The 24,401-nt window shown below is 35.8% G+C and overlaps 1 protein-coding gene across 2 annotated transcripts in view; it reads right to left on the bottom strand.

Moving 5' to 3' along the window:
- The window catches only part of LOC149623465 (uncharacterized), a 38,632-nt gene that overhangs the window by 11,063 nt on the left and 3,168 nt on the right, over positions 1-24,401 (bottom strand). For both annotated transcript variants that reach the window (XM_089852354.1, XM_089852353.1), the window contains exon 2: positions 18,331-18,589. In XM_089852354.1, coding sequence (XP_089708480.1) covers positions 18,331-18,589 — 259 coding nt within the window. The remainder of the gene's footprint in view (positions 1-18,330; positions 18,590-24,401) is intronic.

The raw sequence follows: 24,401 nt of genomic DNA, 5'->3' as shown, positions 1-24,401 counted from the left end.
GGCCGCATAAATTACGTCACAAATATTACCTCCTCTCCCAAACGAAAGCTCTTAATTTATATCGTGAAAATCTTTTATGACTTTAACTGAAACATAGGGATTTATATGAAGAACAGGGCAAAATATGACCTTCATTAAGGCTAATTTTGACTTTACTGTAATATCACGTATCTAGTCTTGGAGAAAACGATGTAAATATTTTTAACTAGATTATCAATGAAAGCAAATCGAAAAATCCATCTGCTATAGCACACGCAACGACTTGTTTTTATCCTAACTGACACCTGATTTGTCTATATCTGTTAAACACGGTTAAGTTAAACCATTTGAATGAAGGTTTATATCATTATTTTCGCAGCCAATAAACTTTTAAATATATATTAAAAACTTGCTATGTATTTGAAGTCAAACCGCGAATATGAATAGACACCTGGCTTTGACAAACGTGAAAATCGGGACTTTTATCAATTGAGAGAGACCAACAAGAAAAAAAGGAACAAGTTCGGCATGTGACTTGGAAAAAAAACTCGTCTTTTAATTAGACTTATTTTAACTTTAAACCGATAACGATTACACTTTTATGCAGGCACGCTTCAGGAATCTGGTATTTTAAGTTTTAAAGGTTGCGATACCGCGGTGTTAGGGAAAAACTAACGCGCTGCTATATAGTATGAGAGAAATTAAAGCCTAGTTTTTATGGTATTATCTTTTTATGCTTTATTATGATATATTTTTTCTTTAACTGCGGATTATGTAAATTAGAAGGTTGCTTATTTAATCTTTAGATTTTATTGCAGGGTATAAGAACGTGGGAAACGGGAATGACCTTTGAATATCGAGAAATATTTTCATCAAAAGCATTCCGTAGTAAACTCTTTTCTCACAGCAACAACTTAGGCATATCTTTTATATAAACAAACTGTATAATAAATTATATAAAATTCAGGGCTCCCATCAGGTCCCTGAAAAGTCCCTCCCTACAAGGTCCTTAATCTACCCTATAAATCGGTATTAGGTCCTTAAATTTCCCTATTTTCCCATGCAAATCAGCAGGAAAAAGCATTTGCTTTGTCTGGGCCTATAGTTAGTCAAACGGAGATATCTAAAGAAGTAACGAAAACTCGTCGGTCTAAACAGTAAAAAAAGTCCAAAATAACTGACTATATTTTGTTGAAAATCGGAAAAAAAAGTGATATAATGTTCTTGACTTCGCTTAATACTTAAATGTGTCAGTTTAAGACATTTATATGTATTAAAGATGACATTTTGTTTTACCAGTGGTCCCTTTTTGGTTCCTACTCGCAAATTTTTGGACCCTGTTTTTATCGTGAAAAGTCCCTCGTTAACCTATTCATTTTTGAGATTTTGGTGAGAACCCTGAAAAACTTAGCTGTACATATGTGATCCGAGAACTTTTTACGGTGTAGCAGTTCCAAAGCGAATTAATTACATGTTAATATTTTTATTTAGTTCAGGAAAATGCATGAATGTTGGCGCTGTTAGTATAAATTGAAACGTTTCTTCATCACGGGAATTACATTGAAATTAAGATTATAATTACTCAAGGAAAGTTATCACAAGTACACTCTTTAAAACCCGAGTATTACGACGGTCTAAACCCTGCATAGCATTCATAAATGCCGTTCACATTTCAACACTTGACCTAGAATAAGTATGGTTCTCTTAACCTAAACATAACAGTGACAATGTCAAAGAACTGCAGTTTCTATTAAATCTAAAGGTTCTTTTGCTTTGTTAAATTATAGCCTTAAACAAATGGGATACCCTTACCCTTAGAAGAAGAAAAACGAAAATAAAAATGTTGAAAATGTTTGAAATTCGAGAATATAAACTTGAATTCGTGTATGGTGTTTGACAGGTATTGACACTCCTAGAACGTGGCCTCTCTCTCTCTCTCTCTGGTGTGTTGAGCGGAGAACCAACCAACTTTAGGCTAAGCTCTTAGTTCTATCGTCAATTAACTCAGATTTGCTCTTGGAGCTTCGAGAACGCGATAAAAGCTCGCAATCGTCGGCAGTATATTTCTTTCTGTATCTCCCAAACCATTAAATTCCCCGAGAAAAAAAAAAGAACCTGTTTCAGTCCCTTTTTTGGGTATCGTTAAAATAAAAAGTATATTTGTCCAAATAGAATTAAACGAAAAAGATAAGTGTATACTTTTTTGGGGTATACTCAGTGAAGTTCTATAGGTAAGATTATTCTTCTTCAGATCGTGGATTTACACGATTATGTATTCAAACTTAAAGGGTTAGTATAGCAATGTATTTCAGTTTGTTTATTTTTAACTATAACTTATGTAGAAGGCAGAGGTTCGAGAAAACCTTATCGTCGTGCCTTAGAAATTTCAGTAATATTTTGTTTTTACAATTATGTAATGATTTTCCCAACAACTTACGCGAGAAATTGACATATTATCCAATTGATAAATTTGCAAAGTTTTGTAATTCTGTTTTTGGTGAAATTTTAAAGAAAAACGTATGGGAAAACTAAGTGTCCTCGACAGTTAAAGATAAAGATGTTTTCATCCAGATAAATACATCACCAACTGTTGAGATTATTCCTCTAGTTTAAAAATCATTTAATGATCGTAAAATTTAGTACTGGAAATGTATCCTCTGGATTTTTAAGCCGTAAAATATAATGATCATTTTGTATTTTTTTAGGTCCTTTTTATGTCTTTGACAAAACGCTCATAATTTACAGTAGCCATGGCAGGTTTTCTTTTTTGGAGGTAGGCTAACAAGTTGATGAGAGAAATTTTATAAAACACGTAAACCTTTTAAGTAGTTCACCTTACCTTTAATATTTTAATATTCAAACTGTATAGAAACAAAATTTAAACCGTATAATTTAAGGCTTTAATATTAATTCCCATCGAGTTCAACATGCAACGAAATTTCGAGTTTCCTGAACCCTATGACCCTACTTTCCCCATACAGCATAACTTAAAATAAAAATTAATAAATAACTAGAAATTACTTTTATGGTGTGCCACGCAAAACCATAAAGAAAACGTATATACAAATGAATGAAATTCTTCGAAAACAACACCTTTCCATTCCGAAAGGTTACACTAAGGTTTTTTGTATTATATGTTTTTAGTTTGGTTTAGTTCAAGGGTGGAACTCTCCAGAAAAGTTTTACCTTTTAAAAGCATTAATAGAAAGAAGAAAAAAAAGATCTTCGTTGATGACGCAAATTTAGAAAATTACTTATTACAAAAGCGCCAAAACTCCCCGAAAAGATACTTGGTATTATGTGTAGGGGATAAATTTAAGAGAACTTTTAACCCCCCCCCCCCCATACGTGTTTTTGTCCTATGGGTGTTTCCAGACGTTCAAAACGTTCAAAAGAAACTCAAAAGAGAGAGAGTCGTCTCTATTTCTGCAGCACATGCCGTCCGTTTTCTAACGTCTTCGCCAACCTAACAATTAAGAGTCGTGAAGCGTAAAAAAGCGAAAAATTGAGCTTATAGTTATAGTTACCTGTATGGCCATTTGCAGCGCCAACAGCTAACTTTGTACAGGGCGAAACATTTTGCCCCGTTCAAATTTAAGGGTGCAGATTTACGGTATTTTTTCAGGATTTTGACAAATTTGGAATTATTTCTATTATTTTCGAAATCAACTCGCTGACTGTATCTCAGAACCCATTTACTTTCGACGCGGCCATCTTGGCAAATGGCGGATTGAAGTCACTAAATCTTCTTTTTATTATGCCATTTTCTAAAATGGTAGCCGATTAAATTTATATATGGCTAGAACTTTGCATTTTCTACGATTTTCTATGCGTTATCAATGTGCATTTTATATTTATCTGAGATTATTTAAATATTATCCATATAAATTATTTTACAATTATCTACAACTTTGTCTTATAAATAATTGATTATTCACAAATTTGCGGAGCATTTATAGATAATGCCCTTTTCTATTAAAGCCAAAAACTATACAGTTCTGTTATGATACACTGTACCGTTGTACAAAATTTCAATTAATCGGTTGTAATTTAACTTTTCTACCCTGTATACTTGCGATTCTTAGCCGGAGGTGGAGACAGTATACTTTTATTTTGTTTTTAAAAGTTTTCCCTCTTTTTTGTTCCGTTAGTTACTTTTTAGTGTATGGTTGTTTAAGTCGTATTTCCCCGTATAGAATTAGACGGGGGTGTCATCCTTTTTAGCGCTTGGGCGTCCCAACCCGCGCGTATTCATTAGAATATTAACCTCCAAGCGCTTTTTTTCTTTTAAAGCCTGCAGTTTAAAGCTTATTCCGAGTTGTTTCTTTTTAAAGTTTTTGGAGGTGTTGCTTTGTATGTATTTATGTGTTTGAGAGAGAATAAGTGACGTGGGTTGGCGTACGTATACTAAGGAGTTTTAATTGCTAATTGATTCTTGCTAATGTCATTATACTAATTGTTTTAAGCTAAATGAGTGGAGTTTACTTCAACTTTTAATTTATTTAGATGACTCTTACCATTTCTTTAAAACATCTGAATTCGTTTAATTGTTTTCTAAAATATTCTGGAATTATTAACGAGCGGTAAACTTCTAGAATTTCGACACTTATAACCAAAGATAATCTATTTGTTGCTAAATGTGTGAAAAAGAAAGGGGCCTTAAGATAAACTGTTTTCTTTTATTATAAACCTGATTCCATAAAACAATCTTCGCAATTTCGTTTACCTTGTTATTTATTATATAATATATATTTATAAATATCCTTCTTTATGTTTTATCTATGTATATATTCTCTATGCCCCTGCAAGATATCTTTCCCTCAAAACTCCGCTGTATTGTAAGTGGAACACTTCTACAGGCGTTCCATAGAAAATAATAGAAAAATCTCAGCTTCAACTTAAAAAAAAAAAGAACGCATTAATAAACGACAGAGGGTATATAGTATATTCTTCTCATCTTGGTAACTATAAGAGAGCAATGCACTTAAAAGGGTTAAAGCAGAGAGGCGCCCTTTATCCAAAATTCCAATTAGTTAAAAGGGGGTATTTTCCATCCGATTTTGCGCCATCAATTTATACGTCCGCTTAAAACCGCCGCTATAACCTGGAACAGAGCGACCAATCGCGAGCGCGGACGTCCATTACATCAGCGAGAGACTTATCGGTGTTGCGAACCCCTTTTCCGAGCTTTGGCGTATAAACCCTAATAGGTCTATTAAAGGCATTTCGTATTAGGCCAAAATACTGTTCGCCTTATTGTAGTTTAATTAAGCAAACGATGCCGATGCGCTTATCTCGAGATGCGAAAACGCGCGCGCTTAGGTTAAAAGGGGGGGGACAAAACTCTCCCTCCCCCCTCTCTCCCATTTTAAGACGTCAAGTCATCTAGGTAAACGCCACGGGCTTTCGCATGCCTGCGAAATTAATGGCACATAGGCATAGGTAGTACGGTTTACTAGAGCTTGTATAAGGTGGAAAGTGGGAGGTTGAAGGGACTTTAATACCAAAGAGAGAGAGAGAGAGAGAGAGAGAACGAGAGGGGGTTAAAGGGGAACTGCTCTAAAGCGAGCGAGGCGGGCCTAATCGCCCGAGATGGAGTATAAAGCGAATGAAGGAGTGGATAAGGGGGTACACGGTAAATCGCAATCAATATCGTGCCTTTCTAACCAATCACGGCTAACCCCACTCCTTTAGCCGCTTCAGAGTAAAACCTCTCTTCACCGCGCTTAAAGACAAGGACTTTAAATCTATCACGGACTGGTATAGATTGATCCGCAACTCTATGATATAAATATGGGGGCGTGAAATTGGATTTATCCAAGTAAGAAACCATGCTCTCCATTTATGTGTGTGTAAACCAGAAATACGGTTTAGTACAAACAAGGAAAGGATCATTATTTCAGGATACCGAGGATATGGGTTTGCTTATATTGAATTTATATTTGTTTGTTACTAATGGTTTTGAGCTCAAGAACTACGTCACAAACAAATCAAAACGCGCAAACCAGTCCGTACATTATCGTGATGCTATAAGAAAACAACATGTTTCAGTTTATACAGTTTTAACAACTCGAAACTTAATTCGCCTCCATGCTCCTTGGGAATTTCTTCCACGTTTCTAGTCCCCTTTGAGCAACATAGTCCTTGACGTAACTAACCCGCGGTAGAAGCGAGCGCTGGATTGTTTACCTTAATTTTTAAAAGGACCTAAATTATTAAACTCGCGCCGAGGCTTAAGTTTTAAGGAATTAATATTAAACTCTCGGACGCTGGTTGACACGACACGATGCCTTCCTTCCTTAACCACTCTACCAGCTCCTTCGGGGAATTTAATAGCGTTTCGCGTGTCTTAGCTGTATTATAGGTACCTTACTCGGGATGCTTTTAAAAATGATCTCAACGCTAATTACTCCAATAATGATTTGAAATTTTGCGAAGATTTTGCTAGAAAGCTTGTTATACTATCCAGTCTACCCGATTTACCAGCCGGGACTAGCTTTATTTGGGCCGTTTGTTTGTTTTAAAGGTATATACACTCATCTAGTTAAGATCCACGCATCAGGGTATTACCGAGTGCATACACTCCGAATCTATTTTGGACATTAATTTGATTGGATCGCGTGTCATTCGGGAATATGCGACCTAATATGACTCGTTTTACGTATATACGCGTCATGCAGTTTCCGTGATTAGCTTTTGAATTTGCCGCGTCTTCTGCATGGAGAGTACTCGCTGATTGTTATTATTGCCTGGTAATAACGAGATTTAAATTTCGAGTTTCATCAGAAGTTTTAACTGTTTGAATTTTACGTTTATTTTTTTTATTTGAAAGAGTATTTAAAATAATGAATATTGAAATTATATACATATACGCGAGACAATCAGGGAAAATTCGGTTTTAACTCTTTTCCATTAAAAGTTAATTATACTGTAATTATATTTAAATTACCCAATGTAACTCGACACTCTTTTTACTATAGTGTAAAGCTTTATTGTTTGGAAGATTTAAGTTTAAACTTAGAAGAGATTAGACCTTGAAATCAGGTTTTTCTACTATGCGTATATATAATGATTTCCAAAAATTGTAACTTGCATGGGACTGTATATATTCTTAAATATATTTTTTTCTCTTTACATAAATAGTTAGCTTAATTGGAATTTTATATAAGGGTTGTCGGAAACTCAAATTGGATTGTGTTTTAAACGTTATCGTTCATATAAAGGGAGGTTGAAACAATTTTCGACAATCTCCAAAATTAATTGAAATAATTTGGCAACCCAAATTTAGTCGCGAGATCATCCGGTTCACGGGAAACCTTCGCGATCGAGTTAGTTGAATGTCCAGCTTGACTTTTGAGATATAAGTTCTTATACTTCTTAGCGTGATTTAAGCCGAGTTTACACGAGACCGTTTTGAAACGTTTTACTAAGGCCTAACCCATTTCATTTTCAAAAATTGCATTTCCTCACAAAAGGTGTCCGCTTACAAATGTTACGTTTTGACCTTTACAAAACGGTATATTGCAAACGGTTTCAAAAAGTGTCTTGTGCAAAACGAGGAGCATGCTCTTGGTATAATGGTCTTATTAGAGATTCAGTTAGATTTCTGATTAATGTATGCAAACAATCACCCAATTTAACCACGCGTATCGTGAACTCAAAACTTTTAACTTTCCATATATATGACTAGACAAGATTTTTACTTTGATAAAATTGAATCTTACTCCACGCGATGCGAGCTGTATGTAGGGCCGTTTTCCCTCTCTCTCTCGCGCTCTCGTGGGTATCCCGCCATAATTTATTGGCGCACTCTTACTTTCAAAGATTAGATTCGTAGGTATGCGCCTTTCATAAACTATCGTCTTTATTATTCATTAGAAAAGAGCGCGGGAAAAGAGCTATTGGGCCATGGACTCTTTCTCTTATACCTCTTTACCTTTTAAACGGAGCGTATCTATATACCCTCGCTTCCAACGAAATCAAGGCGATAAATTTCTAATATGAAAACTCTATAGGCTATATGGACGACGTACAGTATGCGGGTTTGTCCTGAGAAAGATATAAAATTTTGTGTTGTATAGCCCATGTTTACGCGCCATCGTATCAGTGTTTTCAAGAAAGGTATAATCAAAGTTACTAAAAGTCTGTAAATTGAAGTAAATACTGTCTTTTTTATTTATTTCCCACTTCAACTCCGGTGCATGTCATTAACCGTCTTAGTAAGCGTAAATTAAGTTTAGCGGGATGTTCTTTGGGTGATTTTGAGTCAAAAATGTAACTTTTATGACATTTTGCCGTCCGGGTCGTTGTTTTTATATCCAGCGATGTATTTCTGGCAAGACTTCTCAGTTAGGTTTAATTGGAGCGGCCTTTTAAAGGCATCTCGCGAACGAGGCCGATTTTTACGACAAGGGAAGATTTTCTATCCCCATGCTCTGTCTCTATAGTCTTCTCTGGGATTTCGGAAAAATTCTCTCTCTCTTCTCTTCTCTCTTTCTCGGTTTAGTTTTGCCGTGGCCCTTTTATACGATATTATACGTTAGCGTGGTGCGGCTAGATCGAGTTGGCTTCTTAAATTATTCAACGGACTTAGGAAACGAGCGTTAAAAATTCAAGAACTCTTAAAAGTACTTTTCCAATAGCATTGGACCCTCGAACGTATACATAGCTTACTTTCAGTTCAGGACTGTTCTGCGGTACGTATATTTTGGGTTCTCCTCTGGAAACTCTTCATTCTCGTGGCTAATTTACCAGCGTTTTCTGTACTGTAAATTATGAGGTATATCTGGAAACTTATTTTTTCTTATTTTATCTTTCTTCCAATGTACTTATGGTTTATTAGCGGGTTAAGTTTGATACGCGTGTTACTGATTAGTTACTTAATTTTATCTCTAAAAAGCTCTTCTGCCAACTTTATATCGGCGGTGACGAAAATTGTCTACTGGCATTATAGCAAGAACATTTTATCTAGCTTAAAAATTTAGTGCTTCCAAATAGTCCTAGTAAAATGGGCCCCATTTTGAACAAAATAGGCCCGGACATGCGCGAAATGTAGTAACAATTATCTGAAACAACTCCCGCTTATTTCTCTTAAATAATCTGTACAATTCAATTTGAAATTAATATCCTATCTGCATGCCATATTCCAATAACTAGCCTATCAATATTTCGTTCTTATTTTGAGAATAAACCATATTTGGTGTGCAGCAGGGTAAACAGTTCTACAGGGTAGGAGCACTGTAAGTTTGCTTCTCCGCGAACACCGAAGCTCAGCGGGTGAAACATTTCTACAGGGGCCATGCTATTTCTATGGGAAAAACGTCTTTACTGCGTGGCTTAATGCGAACTCAGCCGCGATTCCTGGACGTCGAAGCACATGCACTCACTGCGTAGCTGACGTACCGCGGAAAATCAACCAATCCCGCGAGGGCGATCTCGCTTCTTAAAAGCGAAGAGGGTAGGGGGTAGGGGATGGGATCGGGCGAATGTTTGGCGCTTAAACGAGAGCAACTCGGCGCAAATAAAGAAGCGTGATATACTCGTTTTAGTATTTATAAACCTCAATCCCTTGATCCCGCTTCGCTTTAACAACCGTCTATAGAATGGAAGAGAAGAGAGACCGAGAGAGAGGCAAACCAAAATTCCTTCCTTGCAAATATACTCTGTGGGATTATACTCGTGATGTCTTCAACCATAAAGACTTGTATCGCTATTCAAGTAGTTCGACGTCAGTAGCTTCTATGCTGGGAAGCTAGTATTTTCCATCTATAATGTAGTGTTTTCATACTATAAGTTAGTATTTTCCCGCGTCGCAATGAAATTATAATCAGATAGCTTGAATTTAGACTATATTCTGGAATATTTTAAGTTGATTGAATAGCACGTAAAAAGTAGGCCTTCCACATTAAAAAATTATGTAATTTTATCATCTAACCTTCTATGAAGTCTGCAGGACATTTTCAAGTGAAAAAAACCCTTGAATGTTTTTTTTCTATATTACTACTTCTACATGTACATTTTGCTATTAATCAACGTCATCCGCTTACCTCTATCATTGCTGATAATATAATATAATCAAACAGGTTAGAATTGCTTAGCATTGACTTAAGTGTGAAACTCTATAATTTCCTTTTAAAGTTACATTTACATCACGATAAAAACTTCCCTACGTATACTCCCATCACCCTTTCAAGTTTCCCTAAAAGCCGTAGCGACAAATTAGTTTTAAAGCTAAAAGAGAAAGTTAAAGAAGAAAAAAGAAAAGATGCGCTGCAGTTTGCTTTTCCGAGAGTGAGATTAAGTCCCAATCGATCTACTTGAACCTTAACTCCTTAAGCCTCGGTTCTACCCCGCTCTGTTACCAAAGAGAAAAAGAAAAAGCTAAGGCTAAGGCATCGTGGGGTAAAAACGATGAACTTTTAAACCGAGAGAAAACGCGTAAAGTTTCGTCTCGCATTTATCAAGCTGATTTTTTCCTTCTTGTTCTATAGTATACATCCCGTTTTCTTTAATGGAAAAGCCGTTTAAAATGATTTTTTGATACAGAAACCCAGCATCCATAGCGTATAGGGGAAAAGGATTTTATTTTTAGTGCCCTACCTTCCTTCAGAAATTAACGGTGTTTAAAGGAAAAGGTTCACGATATTGTTTGAAAATTGAAACAAACTGCGCATGCCTGTATCAAAAACAGTATATTCCGAGAATAGCAAACTGGCGACTGTGCACTATCCAGTCGAGACGATTTGGTTAGTTTTTATGGCCACCGTAATGGCGGAGGGAATATTTAAACAAAATATCGTGGAAAAACCTCTCTATTGGATATCATGATCCAACATTCTTAATGCTAGCTGTTCAAACGTACGCTCTTATTCCTTAAAGGAGGTTTTTACACTTCTGGCCACCATTTTCCACTATGGCCGCCAATTGGGATAATGTTTCTTACTAAGTACCCAGTAATATGCCATCTAAACTATAGGGTCTTTGCGCGTGACGTCATGTTACCTTCCCCCTTTCCTCTCCCCTTGCCGGCTGCCCGCTCCGGCCACGTTAGGACGCCATGTTGACATCCCCTGAAAACCGGTTTTCGCCCCCATTTCTTCCCCCTTTCTACTCTTGCGGAAACACCCTATAGTTTAAGCTGCACTGTCGCCTTGGATTAGTCGGTCAGTATTTCAAAATGATTCATTGAAATCATGATACTTTTCCTTTAAGGCTTCAGCCTCCATCCCGGGTTTATACTGAGCTGCATCGTTTTTACTCCACTGATGTTCTGAACAAGAGTTAATCAAATTTCGTAGATGGGTGTGTATGGGTGGGTGGGTGTAGGCGAGCGAGTTTAAGCCTCCCTTCTTTTTTGGTATAGTCACGCAGTCTCTGGAGGGGAACATCTCCTTTAGGCACGTAATTCTCGACCTCTGATCTTAAATTAAAAACTTTCCTAGGATGCCTTTTTTTGGATTAGCAAAGGCCTAGCTCCTGTTTAAGCCTTATTTGACTCTCTTTTTTTCTTCCCCTCGCTCTTTCCATCTCAAGGAAGAAACTGCTTGTCTCTAAATTGAATTCTAATTTCATTAGTTCGCGTACGAAGTATTCTTTGTTTAATTAAAAACAATTCATTTGTCTTATTATATAGTTGCTTTAAAAGTATAATTTTGTAGAGGCTCCCACTGGGCGCCTCTTGTTTAACAGGACCTTATTGCTTGGTGTGTGTCCATTTTTTGAAATACTTTTTTCATATGTTAAGTCTATAATGTGTACGTCCAGATTTCTTACTATTATCAAGAAGTGATATCTAGTTTATTAGGGAGAAAAAGTGATATCTAGTTTATTAGGGAGAAGGTATAAGTTCGCCACTTTTCCAGCTTTATCTCCAGTCCAAACGTTGGTCCGGAGTTAATCCCCGCCTCTTAATTACAGCCAGCATCTCACTGGTTCTTGGAAACTCACGTCAGCGCGACGCGAATGACGAAAATTACGTATTTTCCGACTGAGGAGAGGCGAAATAGCCCGGCCTCCTTTTACGTCCCCCCTTGTATTTTGAAAGGGGGACTGGGACTATGACGGGCGAATACTTAGGCAACTTAAACCTTCTCCCTAGTAAACTAGATATCACTTCTTGCTATTATATTTTGAGAAACTCGTCATATAGTGATATAAAAATCACTTCGAAGTTTCGCGTGAAAGCTTTGGAAATTTCCATAACTATTTTTTTTTAAATTTATCGATATACAAATAAAAATATTATTTATTTTTAATATTTTTCAATATGGGAAAAATGCCACACCCTGAAATTAAACACTATAGCTATAACGATCTAAAATAAATTTTAATATCAAAATATATAAAATAAAATCAAGTATCATTTAATCGCCCTTTTTAAATTTAAATTAAATCCTAATTAAATGTCTTTTCTATATAACTACGGTGAATTGAAATGCGAATATCGTATTTTCTAAAATCGAAAACTCGAAATTATTTTCCAATTTGAACGATTCGATCTGTCGATAATACGCCGATAATAAAAACGTTTAAATGACTAGAATCACATGCACAGTACGCCGATTCTTTTATTCATTAAACGTTCAGACGTAATTCGTTTTAGCAAACATTCGGCGTCTCGTACTATAGCTTATAAAAAGTCTAACCAAATTCCTCGAGTCCTGATTAGTCGGACGTGTATATACTTAATTTAAGCGAATCGGGTTTTTATTCGTTCGCGATGTCAGCAGGCTGCGAACGCCTTTGGGTCATAATCATATAGAAGCCATTTTGACAGTGTTTCCTTTATTAATTGCTTCCATAGAAAAATTCCCCCCCCCCCTCCCTTCTCCCTTTACCTACAATTTCAAAGTGATGGTGACGTAATTTAGGAAATATTCAATTTATATTTTACGATTTTTATCAAGGGAGTTTCTGGTTTTGGAAAATTGGAGTATCGAATTGAAGTATAAGTTAGTTTATTATATAAGAAAGGAAGCTGTTGTGGAGTGGAATTTGAATTACCCGCGTCTGAAAAGGCAGTATGTTTAATGAAGGGACATTTTAACTATTCTCAGGTCTAATAAAGAGGCAGTTTATTTTAGGGGATTTTAAATAGACTGTCTATATATAAAGGCGGTTTATTGAAGGGATGTTTTGAAGTACCTGGTCTAAAAAGGCAGTGTTGAAGTACTTTTTCTAAAAAGGCAGTTTATTGAAGGGACATTTTAAGTATCGTGTCTAAAAAGGCAATTTATTGAAGGGACATTTTATTTATCGTGTCTAAAAAGGCAGTTTATTGAAGGGACATTTTAAGTATCGTGTCTAAAAAGGCAGTTTATTGAAGGGACATTTTAAGTATCCGCTCAAAAAATGCAATTTATTGAAGGGACATTTTAAGTATCCGCTCAAAAAAGGCAGTTAGGAATTTTCCAATTTAAAAATTAAAATTTTAATTAAAAGTAGCCTGTATAAAACACGCAGTTTATTGGGGTGACATTTGAAGTAGCCTGTCGAAAAAAGGTAGTTTGTTGACTAGGAAAATATGAAATACTCGGTTTCTTAGTCTAAAAGGAACTGTTTATGGTAGAGAAATTCAAAAAAAAAATTAGGACGTATTCCAAAGGTGGTTAATTTGTAATTAGATACGAAAATCAATCTATTTATTAACATTTAACCACGAGCTACTTAATTCACCGTCTCTTTAAAACAGGTAACATTTTAACACTGAACTCATCCCCCTTCTCCCATTATTCCTGGCAATTCTTTCTAAAACTTTATCGTCTCCTCTCTCGATCCGCCTAATTCTTAATTCATTTCAAACAGGATTGACGTCTGAATGCCGCGTTTTCGCTAAATTATGATGGAGTTTTATCACGAGCGAGAAAGGAAGGAGGGAGGGGGGGGGTTACGATATTGAAGAGCTTTTTGTTAAGCGTCGTAGAGCTCTCAAAACGTTGTCATTTATACGTGTATGTTTACGGATCCATTTATTATTATTATTATATTATTATATTTATCCGATATTAAGAAATAACCGGTTTTTGTTGAACACGTTTTAATTTCCTTTTGTGTATATATCGTTCAGAAAATTAAGAGATGCTTATTTAATCACCGGGTTTGATATGTGTTGAATGAATCAGTCAATAAGGTAATTAAAGGCGTTAGTTTTATACTAAAACAAATATTCAAACCATGGATCTTAGATTCTAAAGGGGATTGGAAAACTTGGTATTTTCTCGAGACAAAAACGTGCATGCACTTGTCGAGCGAGATATATTCTGGTATATGAAGGTCATTTGAGCCTTGCGCGTGGGGAAGTTTCTGAAATGTTTAATCCCCTTATAGCTCGCGTTCTTTTGTTGGCACTCTTTAACACACAATCTAAAGTATAATTTTTTTCACTGCCCCTGTAAATTTTATTAAATTATTTGTATATTTTAAAATACAGATTAACTGTATCTGTTATAAAATTATATGGCAGCGTAATAGTTTTGAAATTAACTCTATCCCCGGGCTTTCCATATATTAATAATCGCTTTAAAAATTTACATTAAACATTTAATGAGTGAGAATTAATTTTGGTAAGACAACCAATTAGTTGTTCATGTCGTCAGGAATAAATACACTGATATGTTTATACAATTAAATTAGAAAATAATGAATAATTTAATTCGAAACAACTCTTAACTCAACCCTAATTTTAATAATTATATTGAAATTTTGATTTGGAACTATGACTTAATTAAAAAGGTATTAGGATTCAGAAAAATATAATTTTGTCTATGTTAGTCCATAATTTCGACCTGTTTGGCCACTTCTCTTTTGTTTGGCATTATCACCCTACACTTTCTATATAATAAATACGAGACCTTACGTTATTATAATTAATACAATACGAACTAATTAAGCGTCTTAAAAACCGCATATTATTTTTAAAAGTTTGCCCCGATAGAATTGCAAAGAACCATTTATTGCACGATTTCTTTTGAAAATTTAAAAGAAATCAGTAGAAATTTCATCAAATGGAAATTTCCATAAATTTCTAGTTGAAATGGACGGCCCGCAAATTATCAAAAATTCCTTCAGGCTTTCTTATCTTGTTCAAGGGGTAGAACAGTTAATAATCTACACTATTATTCTTAGCCCACGCGTTGAAAGTCCTTAATATCTCATTAAAGAAAGTGTCCCATCCCTAGTTTTGTTGTAATGGCGAGAAGGTTTTTTGTCAAATTTAATCGCGAATGTATATAAAAAAATTTATCCATCGTTAATAGCTTCTAAAGTAGGGGGAGCTCTTGGATATAATTGCTTCGTACTCTTTAATGGGGATGTCTGCGGGGCTGCACTCTAGCGCGTCGAGCCAGCTAGGGAGAGCACCCCTTAGGGACAGGGCAGGGCCGCTTCGTTCCGCTCTATACACGCCATGTTATACAAATGAATTTTTGTTCCTAATTTATAAAAGAACCAGCCGGTTTTATATCAGTTGATCAAAGGAAAACTAATTTTGTCGCTCCGGTCACCCTGTCTATAATTTTAATCTACTTTGATTTCATATTGGTATTTGGGACTGATTTAAACGAGTCGTTTTCAATCTTGTATAAATTATACCACATTTGAAGGGATTTGTTTTTCTATGTAAATATACACCTCTCAAACGTTTCCGCCATTTTTTAGTTCTTTAACGATTCTTCATCAACACCCAATGTTTCGCCAACGTTTCATCATCAACACCCGATGTTTCGCCAACGTTTCATCATCAACACCTAACATTTTCCCAAAGTAGCGTTTCTTTATCAAGACGCGATGTTTTCCCAATGTTACTACCCCAACACCTAACATTTTCCCAAAGTAGCGTTTCTTTATCAAGACGCCATGTTTTCCCAATGTTACTACCCCAACACCTAACATTTTCCCAAAGTAGCGTTTCTTTATCAAGACGCCATGTTTTCCCAATGTTACTACCCCAACACCTAACATTTTCCCAAAGTAGCGTTTCTTTATCAAGACGCCATGTTTTCCCAATGTTACTACCCCAACACCTAACATTTTCCCAAAGTAGCGTTTCTTTATCAAGACGCCATGTTTTCCCAATGTTACTACCCCAACACCTAACATTTTCCCAAAGTAGCGTTTCTTTATCAAGACGCCATGTTTTCCCAATGTTACTACCCCAACACCTAACATTTTCCCAAAGTAGCGTTTCTTTATCAAGACGCCATGTTTTCCCAATGTTACTACCCCAACACCTAACATTTTCCCAAAGTAGCGTTTCTTTATCAAGACGCGATGTTTTCCCAATGTTACTACCCCAACACCTAACATTTTCCCAAAGTAGCGTTTCTTTATCAATACGCAATGTTTTCCCAACTTTTCTTTCCCCAACACCCGAGGTCTTCCCAACTTTTCTTTCCACAACACCCGAGGTTTTCCCTACGTTTCTTACCTCAACACCCGACATTTTTCCAATGTTTCTTCCCCAACACTTCTTCATCAACACTCGACGTTTTCCCAACGTTTCTTCCCCAACATCCGACGTTTTTCCAACCTTTCTTTCCCCAACACCCGACGTTTTCCCAACGTTTTCTTCCCCCAACACTTGACGTTTTCCCAACGTTTCTTCCCCAACACTTGACGTTTTCTCAACGTTTCTTCCCCAAACACCCGACGTTTTCCCAACGTTTCTTCCCCAACACCGAGATTTTCCCAACGTTTTTTCCCCCAAAACCCCACGTTTTCCTAACAATTACCCACATTTTCCCCAAGGTTTCTTTATCAGGCTTTGTGTCAATCTTTTAGTTAATTTAAGTACTTCATCGTCGTAAATAGGTTTTCAACGTGAAAAACACGAAGTACTATACTAATGATCAAAGTTGGCATAAATTTAAATAACACGTAAAAAACCAGCGACACCGGATTTACAAACCCCCGCCAAGTTTTTTTAAAAATTGGAATATCTAATGATCAGATTAATCGCTAAAATTTGAATCCGTTTCTTAACGGCGTCTATATACTTCATTATGTATTTTAATTTAATGAGGTTTCGATATAGCTAGGTATTCAACCTTGAGGCGTAAATGTTTGAAAACATTTTATACACATTCCATATGGGTTCGTGGGTTGCCTCTAATGGATCTTCTATTGTTCGAAGGTGTTTCGTTCTTACCACGGGTGATTTTTAATTGTTAGATAGGAGTTCTTAAGATTTTTTTACCCCGTTTTAATTACGAACTAATTAACTCTGGTATCCGGTTTAACTTTGCCACTGTACTCTTTAATTGGAGGACATATTGGTATCATTGTCGCTAACAGCGATTTATTAGCGGACACGTTGCTTTACCGACTATTTATTATTTTATGTTTGATGATGTTTTTGTTATTCACGGAATAGGGGTTCTAAACTGGTATATTAGTCGCTAGTAATTAGTACTAAAGAGTAGTGATAAATTCCCATATAAGATTGCGTGCAAATATCTATTCTTTTTTGTACCAGGGTTTGTTAAGAAAATAAATAAATAAATATTTAATAATATAATTAATAAAATTAGTACGCGTTATCTTAATAATGACCTAGTTCTAAGGGTCAAGGTTTTCTTATTTGTTTCACAAATTACTAAGGGCGTTTTGCGTATTTAACCGGTCTACTTAATTAAAAGCGTCGTTTAATGTCCGCATATATGACAAGATAGCAGAGAGAGAGAGAGACAATTAATTAATTGTAATTGTTTTTCTTTTAATTTCAACTCGAGAGCTAGTCTCCTTAGACGTTCTTTAACACGCATGCGCGCGTTATTATAGTACTGGGAAACGGAACTCTTTCAATTTGTCACGAAATAAAATGGATGTCTTTTAAGGAGTTGAAACTTTCCATTTTGTTGGCGACGTTTTAAATTACACAGGCATCTTCGCGATTAAAATCTGAGGCGACGCATTGCGTGCAATTCGTATCCCATTTCCCCCGTATTGCCTAGGCAAGCTTGGCCCACCAACTACGGACGGGACTTAATAAACTGCGGCTACGGCGCGTAAAAATTATTTAAAGTGAAAACATTTGGAAACGGTTCGCCGCCTTTTTGATGAAAAGAACGTTTCTTTTCACGCCTTACTTTCAAAACCACGGACAAATTTCGCTTTTAATAAGTTAACTTATCGCGAAAACGCTGTATCTTTACCAGAGTCAGTGGTTGTAGATACGTGCTTTTGGGTAAAAGTGCCCCTTTAATTCAGAGGTGGACAACATATACATTTCCAAAGTGCAGTCACAAACTGCAAAAACCCATATTATTAAATTTGTGACTTCACTTTGAAATTAATTGTTTAAATATTAATGACATTGTAATTTAAGCTAGTCAGAATAATCGTGATATCCTTTACCTCCATTTAGTTCTCCTGTTCTGAAACCACGTCTTGACCTGGGCATCGGTCATTTTGAGTTGCTTGGCCAGAGCGGCCCTTTCGGCGGACGCCAAGTACTTTTGTTTGTGAAACCTCTTCTCAAGTTCGCATATTTGCATTCTCGTAAAGGACGTCCTGGGCTTTTTCCGTTTGGGAGGCGTCCTGTTCTGGTACGGGTGACCGATTCGACGAGGGGTCACCGGTGGTAACGCCGTTGATGATGGCAAAGAGAATGGACCTGAGGATAATCAGTAACAAATTATGATTGAATATTGGGTGAGTGCGAACGTTTCGTTTGTTTGTAGGATAACTTTGAGGATGAGGTCAAAGTTTATTATCAATTTTGTGTATGAATATGTCCTGTTTTTGTACTTTATTGTCGGTTTTTGAGCTTAGTAGTAGTGTTAAGTCCCTCTTAACTACCATTACCAATATGGCGGCTGCATTGCATGAGAAAACCGCGGGGATAGGGGAGGTGGAATGAAATCTTCCATTACGAAATTTTATCGTTGTCATTTCTAAAGTTTTATCATGGGTTCCTGGTTAGGTGTAATATCACATTATATAACGGAAGGTCTACTTTTTAACGCTGATATTAATCTATCAATCAAAGCAATTTAACTTCTGCTTCTAAACAATTATCTCCAACCGTTTACTACCATCCGTATCTCTGTATTTTTTTTCTTCAAATTGAAACGTTTTGAAATTGACACTTTTGAGCTCGAAAAGATAGCGATAACAATAGTTTAAACTGTACCAAGTACGCGATTGACAACATTTTAGTTTTTTTGACGCGTTTATCTTATCTTAAATTATCGCGCCATTATTCTACTTAATTTTTCCACGGCGTCAAATTAAAATTCGCCAAATACGGTCATATCATCTAGCGTAATCTCATTATACTAATATTCTTCAAAACATATGGATGACAAAGATGTCTAGCTTAAGTCATCTTTTATAATTTATTCGTCCCCGTTTCAAGTTTCGCGAGTAGGCATTGAAATTAAGACCGACCCCGTGTACGCGCGATGCTCGAATGAAAATCGCTTTCAAATCCTTTAATTAAGAAGAAGTTAGGCTTAAGATAGGATCCTGTATGGGGAAAACGGGGGTGATGAAGTTTTAAGAGTAATCAACTGAGCCTGGCGCGTGACTATAATAAAAACATAAACGTTCCTCAAAAGGGTTCATGATGCCGACAACTTAAAGTGAAGTAGAAATGTATTTAGAATAGTTTCCATATAACCCATAAGCTGTATATTCATTTTAATTTGGTTTGGAATTGTGGAGAGATATTAGAATTATTATCTAAAAGTCTACCGAACGTCTGGAAAATTTTAAATTAGTCCGAAAGTCTGTAGGAAAAATATACTCTAAATAATTGACAAATTCAAGGAGTTTCAGATCATTACGAATATATCACGCAGTGTTAACTCCTGTTTCATTTGCTCTTTGTATTCTTTCTGCGAACGGGATGTTGTTCATAAATAAGAACGCCAAGGAGTATATATAAGCTATAGTGGTATTGATTACGTTCACTGATAGTTTGAGAGTAATCAAAAATGCTCAGGAGTGTGAGAAAAAGGGGGATTGTAATCCGTTCTAGTTTTACTATCTCTTTGAATACGTATATGAAGAAGCAAAAAAAGCGCTAATCAACGCTCGAGCAAAAAACGGGCATTTTTTACAATTAAAATTTTTCCTATTATTTTTCATAATACGCGGCGCATGCCAACTTTTAATGAATTTCATTTCCTACGTTAATTGAAAGCTTCTATTCTATTCTGGCCGCGTTTTGCCGCGTAGTACTGTGACTAATCAGGATAGCGCCGGTCGCGCGAAGTAAGCGAGCTGCAGCTACTGCTAGCCATGGCCATGTCGTTCCATCAAACGTTGGGTGTCATCTAATTGTCTGGTTGCCCCAATATTATCATGGCGCGCGAAGAAACTTAAGCCTTGGTTATAGAAAAACGCGCACTCCGTCGGCGGACTTCAAACGAGGATGCTATAATATAAAACATTGGGTTCCTCTCATCACTCTTTCTTATTCTTCTTCATCTTCACACACTCTCTCTCCCTCTTTCCTCCTTTTTAGTTCACTGCCCTCTTATTAAAGTTATATATACTGCACTTTGACTCCTACGCTGGGGTTATTAGAATGGCTACGCGAAGACTTTTTTTAAGTAAACATATTTTGAAATCTATTTAAGAAAGTCAATCTACGAAAACGAAAATCCTAAAAATACCCAATAACGGAACCAAAGTATCCTTCAGCGCGTGCGCGAAAAAGCTAGATTAATAAGTATCAATACTCGTCATAAGTGGTAAATTGGTTCGCTGTTATGGTTTGTTTAAAGTTTATTGCAAATCAATTGATAAATTTAGGCATATTGACGTATTTCTGTTATCATTTCCGTTTGGCTGGTAAATTTTTAAGGTGATTAGAACAGGTACTACGAAACGAGCGTTGTCCATGGGTAGTGTCATTAGTAGGTCACTTCCATCTTGTTTCTTATCAAGCGTTTTAGATTGATCTGCAAGGAGTGTTGTATAATATAATGGGCCTAGCTGGAATATTTGTGTATTGTTGCTGGCACGCTATCGGAAGCGTTCACTTGTTGAATTAAGCGAGTCGAATTGTGTATATTTGTCGAATTTCCTTTGATGGTGCGGCCGTATAGTTAAACTTTAAGATAGCTCGACTCTTAGCCCTTCGAAACTATTAAACGTCGTCGCCGCCGCACTCTTTGTGCCCGTCCTAATCCCCGTCAATTTAAACTAGATTCTATTTGATCTTTCAATATTGTCTTGTCTTCTTTTTCGACCGTTTTCATTAAAGCCAACCTCGATTGGTCTATTATCCTAGATTAACGTCGCTCGTCAGCTACAGAGATATATATAGAGGCCAGGCTCAAAAGTCCCGCGTTCGACTTCTGCGTGCATGGCGCCGTTCTATTATTGATGCTTGATGCTTTACGCTTCGTTTTAGTATATTTAACTTAATTTCGTTTGATCCTAAATAAACAATTGGAGAAACGTCGAATTTTTAGCTAAGAAACATAATCCCTTTGCAGGCTTGATATAGGTGAGAATGGGAACATCTTGACCTATGAGTCATGATGAAACCATGACGCCCATGAACTCAGAATACAATGTAGCAAAATCCAATCATGACGACATATACAGTACCGTCATTAAAAAAAGCAGGGAAAAAGCAACACCCCCATATAAAAACAATTTGAAGAAGTTGAACCATTAAGCCTAAATAATACCAATAATACAAAAGAGCGCGCGAGATAATAGTACGCCATTTCCAGGCTCTTATAATCCCGCCTTAAAGGTGTTGTTCCAATAAACCTTTTCATCTTCTCAATAGACTTTTTTACATAAAAGAGCTATGGCAGATTTTCACTAAAAGAAGAAAAAAAGCACCTTCAAGAGAAAAACGGCTGATGGATTGAAGTAATGGTGTTAGCATCTTGAAAGAGTTATTACGTAGGGTTTTAGTACGTCCTCAAGTTAAATATACCGCGTGTAGCAACGCGCTAAGCGACTCTATGGCTCGCAACCCATTAACGTTTCTATAGACTTGTACTAAACAAATATATATATCAATTTTGTAACACCCCTGCGCAGGAACAAAGAGGTATAATTTTGGCCCTTTTGAAAAACCTCCTATCTTAATATCCTCACTCATTAGTCTGATGATCGTTTACAACCTTGAAAAGGTTGAAATTCCCATTTGAAAACTTGTATATTTCTGGGAAAAAATATCCATTCCGAGCTTGTATCGTATGTACATGAATAGGTCCGTTACGGTCTATAGTAATAGATTAAAAAAAAAATCTGCCCCAACATGGTACATTAGTTAACTAATTAGCTTCTCAATTGGCAAAACGCCCTTTGAAAGAATGCCTTGATGTTCATGCCACGCGTTTGGTGCTAAAAACGAAATCTACGACGGAAATACAATGCCGGTGTTTTGTCTATATCCGTGTCACGTGCACGCTGTGTCATGACACTCGCGTAAACATACGTGTAGAGATTAACGCTGTCGAAGGTAGGGAGGTTCTTTTCTCTATAGGTTTCATTGTACGGGGGTTATTTTTGGTTTGACCAAGCGTTACGACCACGGAAATGACTTGTTTTTGTTATAGCGGAGGGTGTAAAATTGAATGCGTATGCATGCATACGAGCTCGAACCTTAAATTGTTTTTGGTTTCCTGATTTTTGTGTAGACATGCAAACCTTTATTGTAATTTGGTGCGTAAAACCACGTATTTAGCAACAAGTTGACATGGTCATTTTTAAACCGCGTGAACAGATGTTGGTTGAGCTTTTGGTGATTTGATATTTATGTTCTTAATTGATGAATCATTGATGCGCATGCGTTAATGATAATGATAATGAAAGCTTTGACGTATTATGTCGATGGCAATTTTTCTTGTTAGAAAAGTTCAGGTAACGTAACATTATACCAAGAAGTTATATCAGTATCTCTGAGATACTGATATAACTTCTTGATTATACCTTAAAAGACGGCCTTTTTCTAAATATAAAAGGAAAAACATTAAAATAAATAAATGATCTTTTATTATAAAATAATTCGCATTTAATTAGTCTTAAAAACGAGGACTACTGCATGCGCCATCCGCCATTGTTTTAGTGGCGTCTGCTTATAGTTATAATAGTTATAACACGTATACCGACATTAAAAGGGGAATTACTTTTAACATAAGAGAAGTTGAAATTACACTTTCGCAAAAATAAAAAAAATAAAAACTCATTTTCGATTAGACCTTACCACTAAATGTCTTTTACAAGCTTTAGTCTGGAAATTTCAAAAACTTTTTCATAATAATAAATCCTCGCTTCTCCCTAAGCCATAATCTTAATGGTTAAAATTATTATTAATGTATGTTTTGGGTTTACGTCGCGTTTTTAATGTGTTTTATACGTGCAATGGGGATATGAAAACCTGCAAAACAAGGTGAAATTAAACATCAATCACTTAAATGGGCTTATTAATTAAGTACAGGTTGAACATACGTGTTGACGTAGACTCGTTTAACTATGTTCTTAAAAATAATTTTGGCTTTGGTATTCTATCGCATTTTATCCTGAATATAAAGTAACACCCAGTAAGCCGTGAACTTCACTGAAAACTTCAAAATTATATATTTCTAATTATAATTTAGAAATAAATATTTAATTTATTTCAAAGATACAAATCATTTATCTAATTCCAATATATAATTGTTTAAATAATGAACTTGGGGAAAGGTGTAAAACCTTTTCTTAATTGATCCGTGTAATTAAAATAAATATACGACTTTGATGTTTACTTAAAAGAAACGCCCGATCGTGATATAGTTATTTAAATTAAATTAATTTTCATTATCTGTGTTTAACTATCTCTATATAAATTAACATATAATTAGAGAACCCTCCTTTTTTTCTTAGAGGGGGGGGCAGACGTGTTTTTAAAAATCGTTAACGCCGATTTTAATAATTCCTTCTCCAATGATTCGAAAACGTTTCATTGGAATTTTTTTCGGAAACTTAAATGTTGCCAAAGGGGTTCGAGAAATAAGATTTCAATGAAATTAAAAGGGAAACTGAAAGGCTCTTAAGCTAAATTAAAAGTTAAATAATTCAGGGATCTTTATAGTTCACGATATAGTAAAAAGCAAATACAATATATTATAGTATAGTTATAAAATCATATTTAAAGATGAAGTACAGTCACTAAAATAATTTATAAAGCTCTTGTATTACAATTAATTATCACAGGACTTGGTGTAGTATACAGTCATAATATTTTCGATGTTATGAAGTTTTACTATTTATGGTCGCCATTTTCCAAGATGGCCGCGAAATAAAAATAGCTTTCGTCGTAAGCATCTAATTAATATCTACTTCGCTACAAATTTAGTTGCAGCCTCTTAAGAGGTCAAGGGGTTATGGAGATACCTTGATCATTCAGTGAGATTCACAAATAGATATTTAAGTTTGTGCACTAAACTGCATGTCAAATTAAAAGTTCTAGG

This window comes from Phalangium opilio, unplaced genomic scaffold (genome assembly GCF_054372755.1).
Source record: "Phalangium opilio isolate 3A_F unplaced genomic scaffold, DU_Popi_V2 ptg000113l_1, whole genome shotgun sequence".
NCBI lineage: Eukaryota > Metazoa > Arthropoda > Arachnida > Opiliones > Phalangiidae > Phalangium > Phalangium opilio.
The sequence above is the reverse complement of the archived record's forward strand: the minus strand, read 5'-3'. Positions and strand labels throughout refer to the sequence as shown.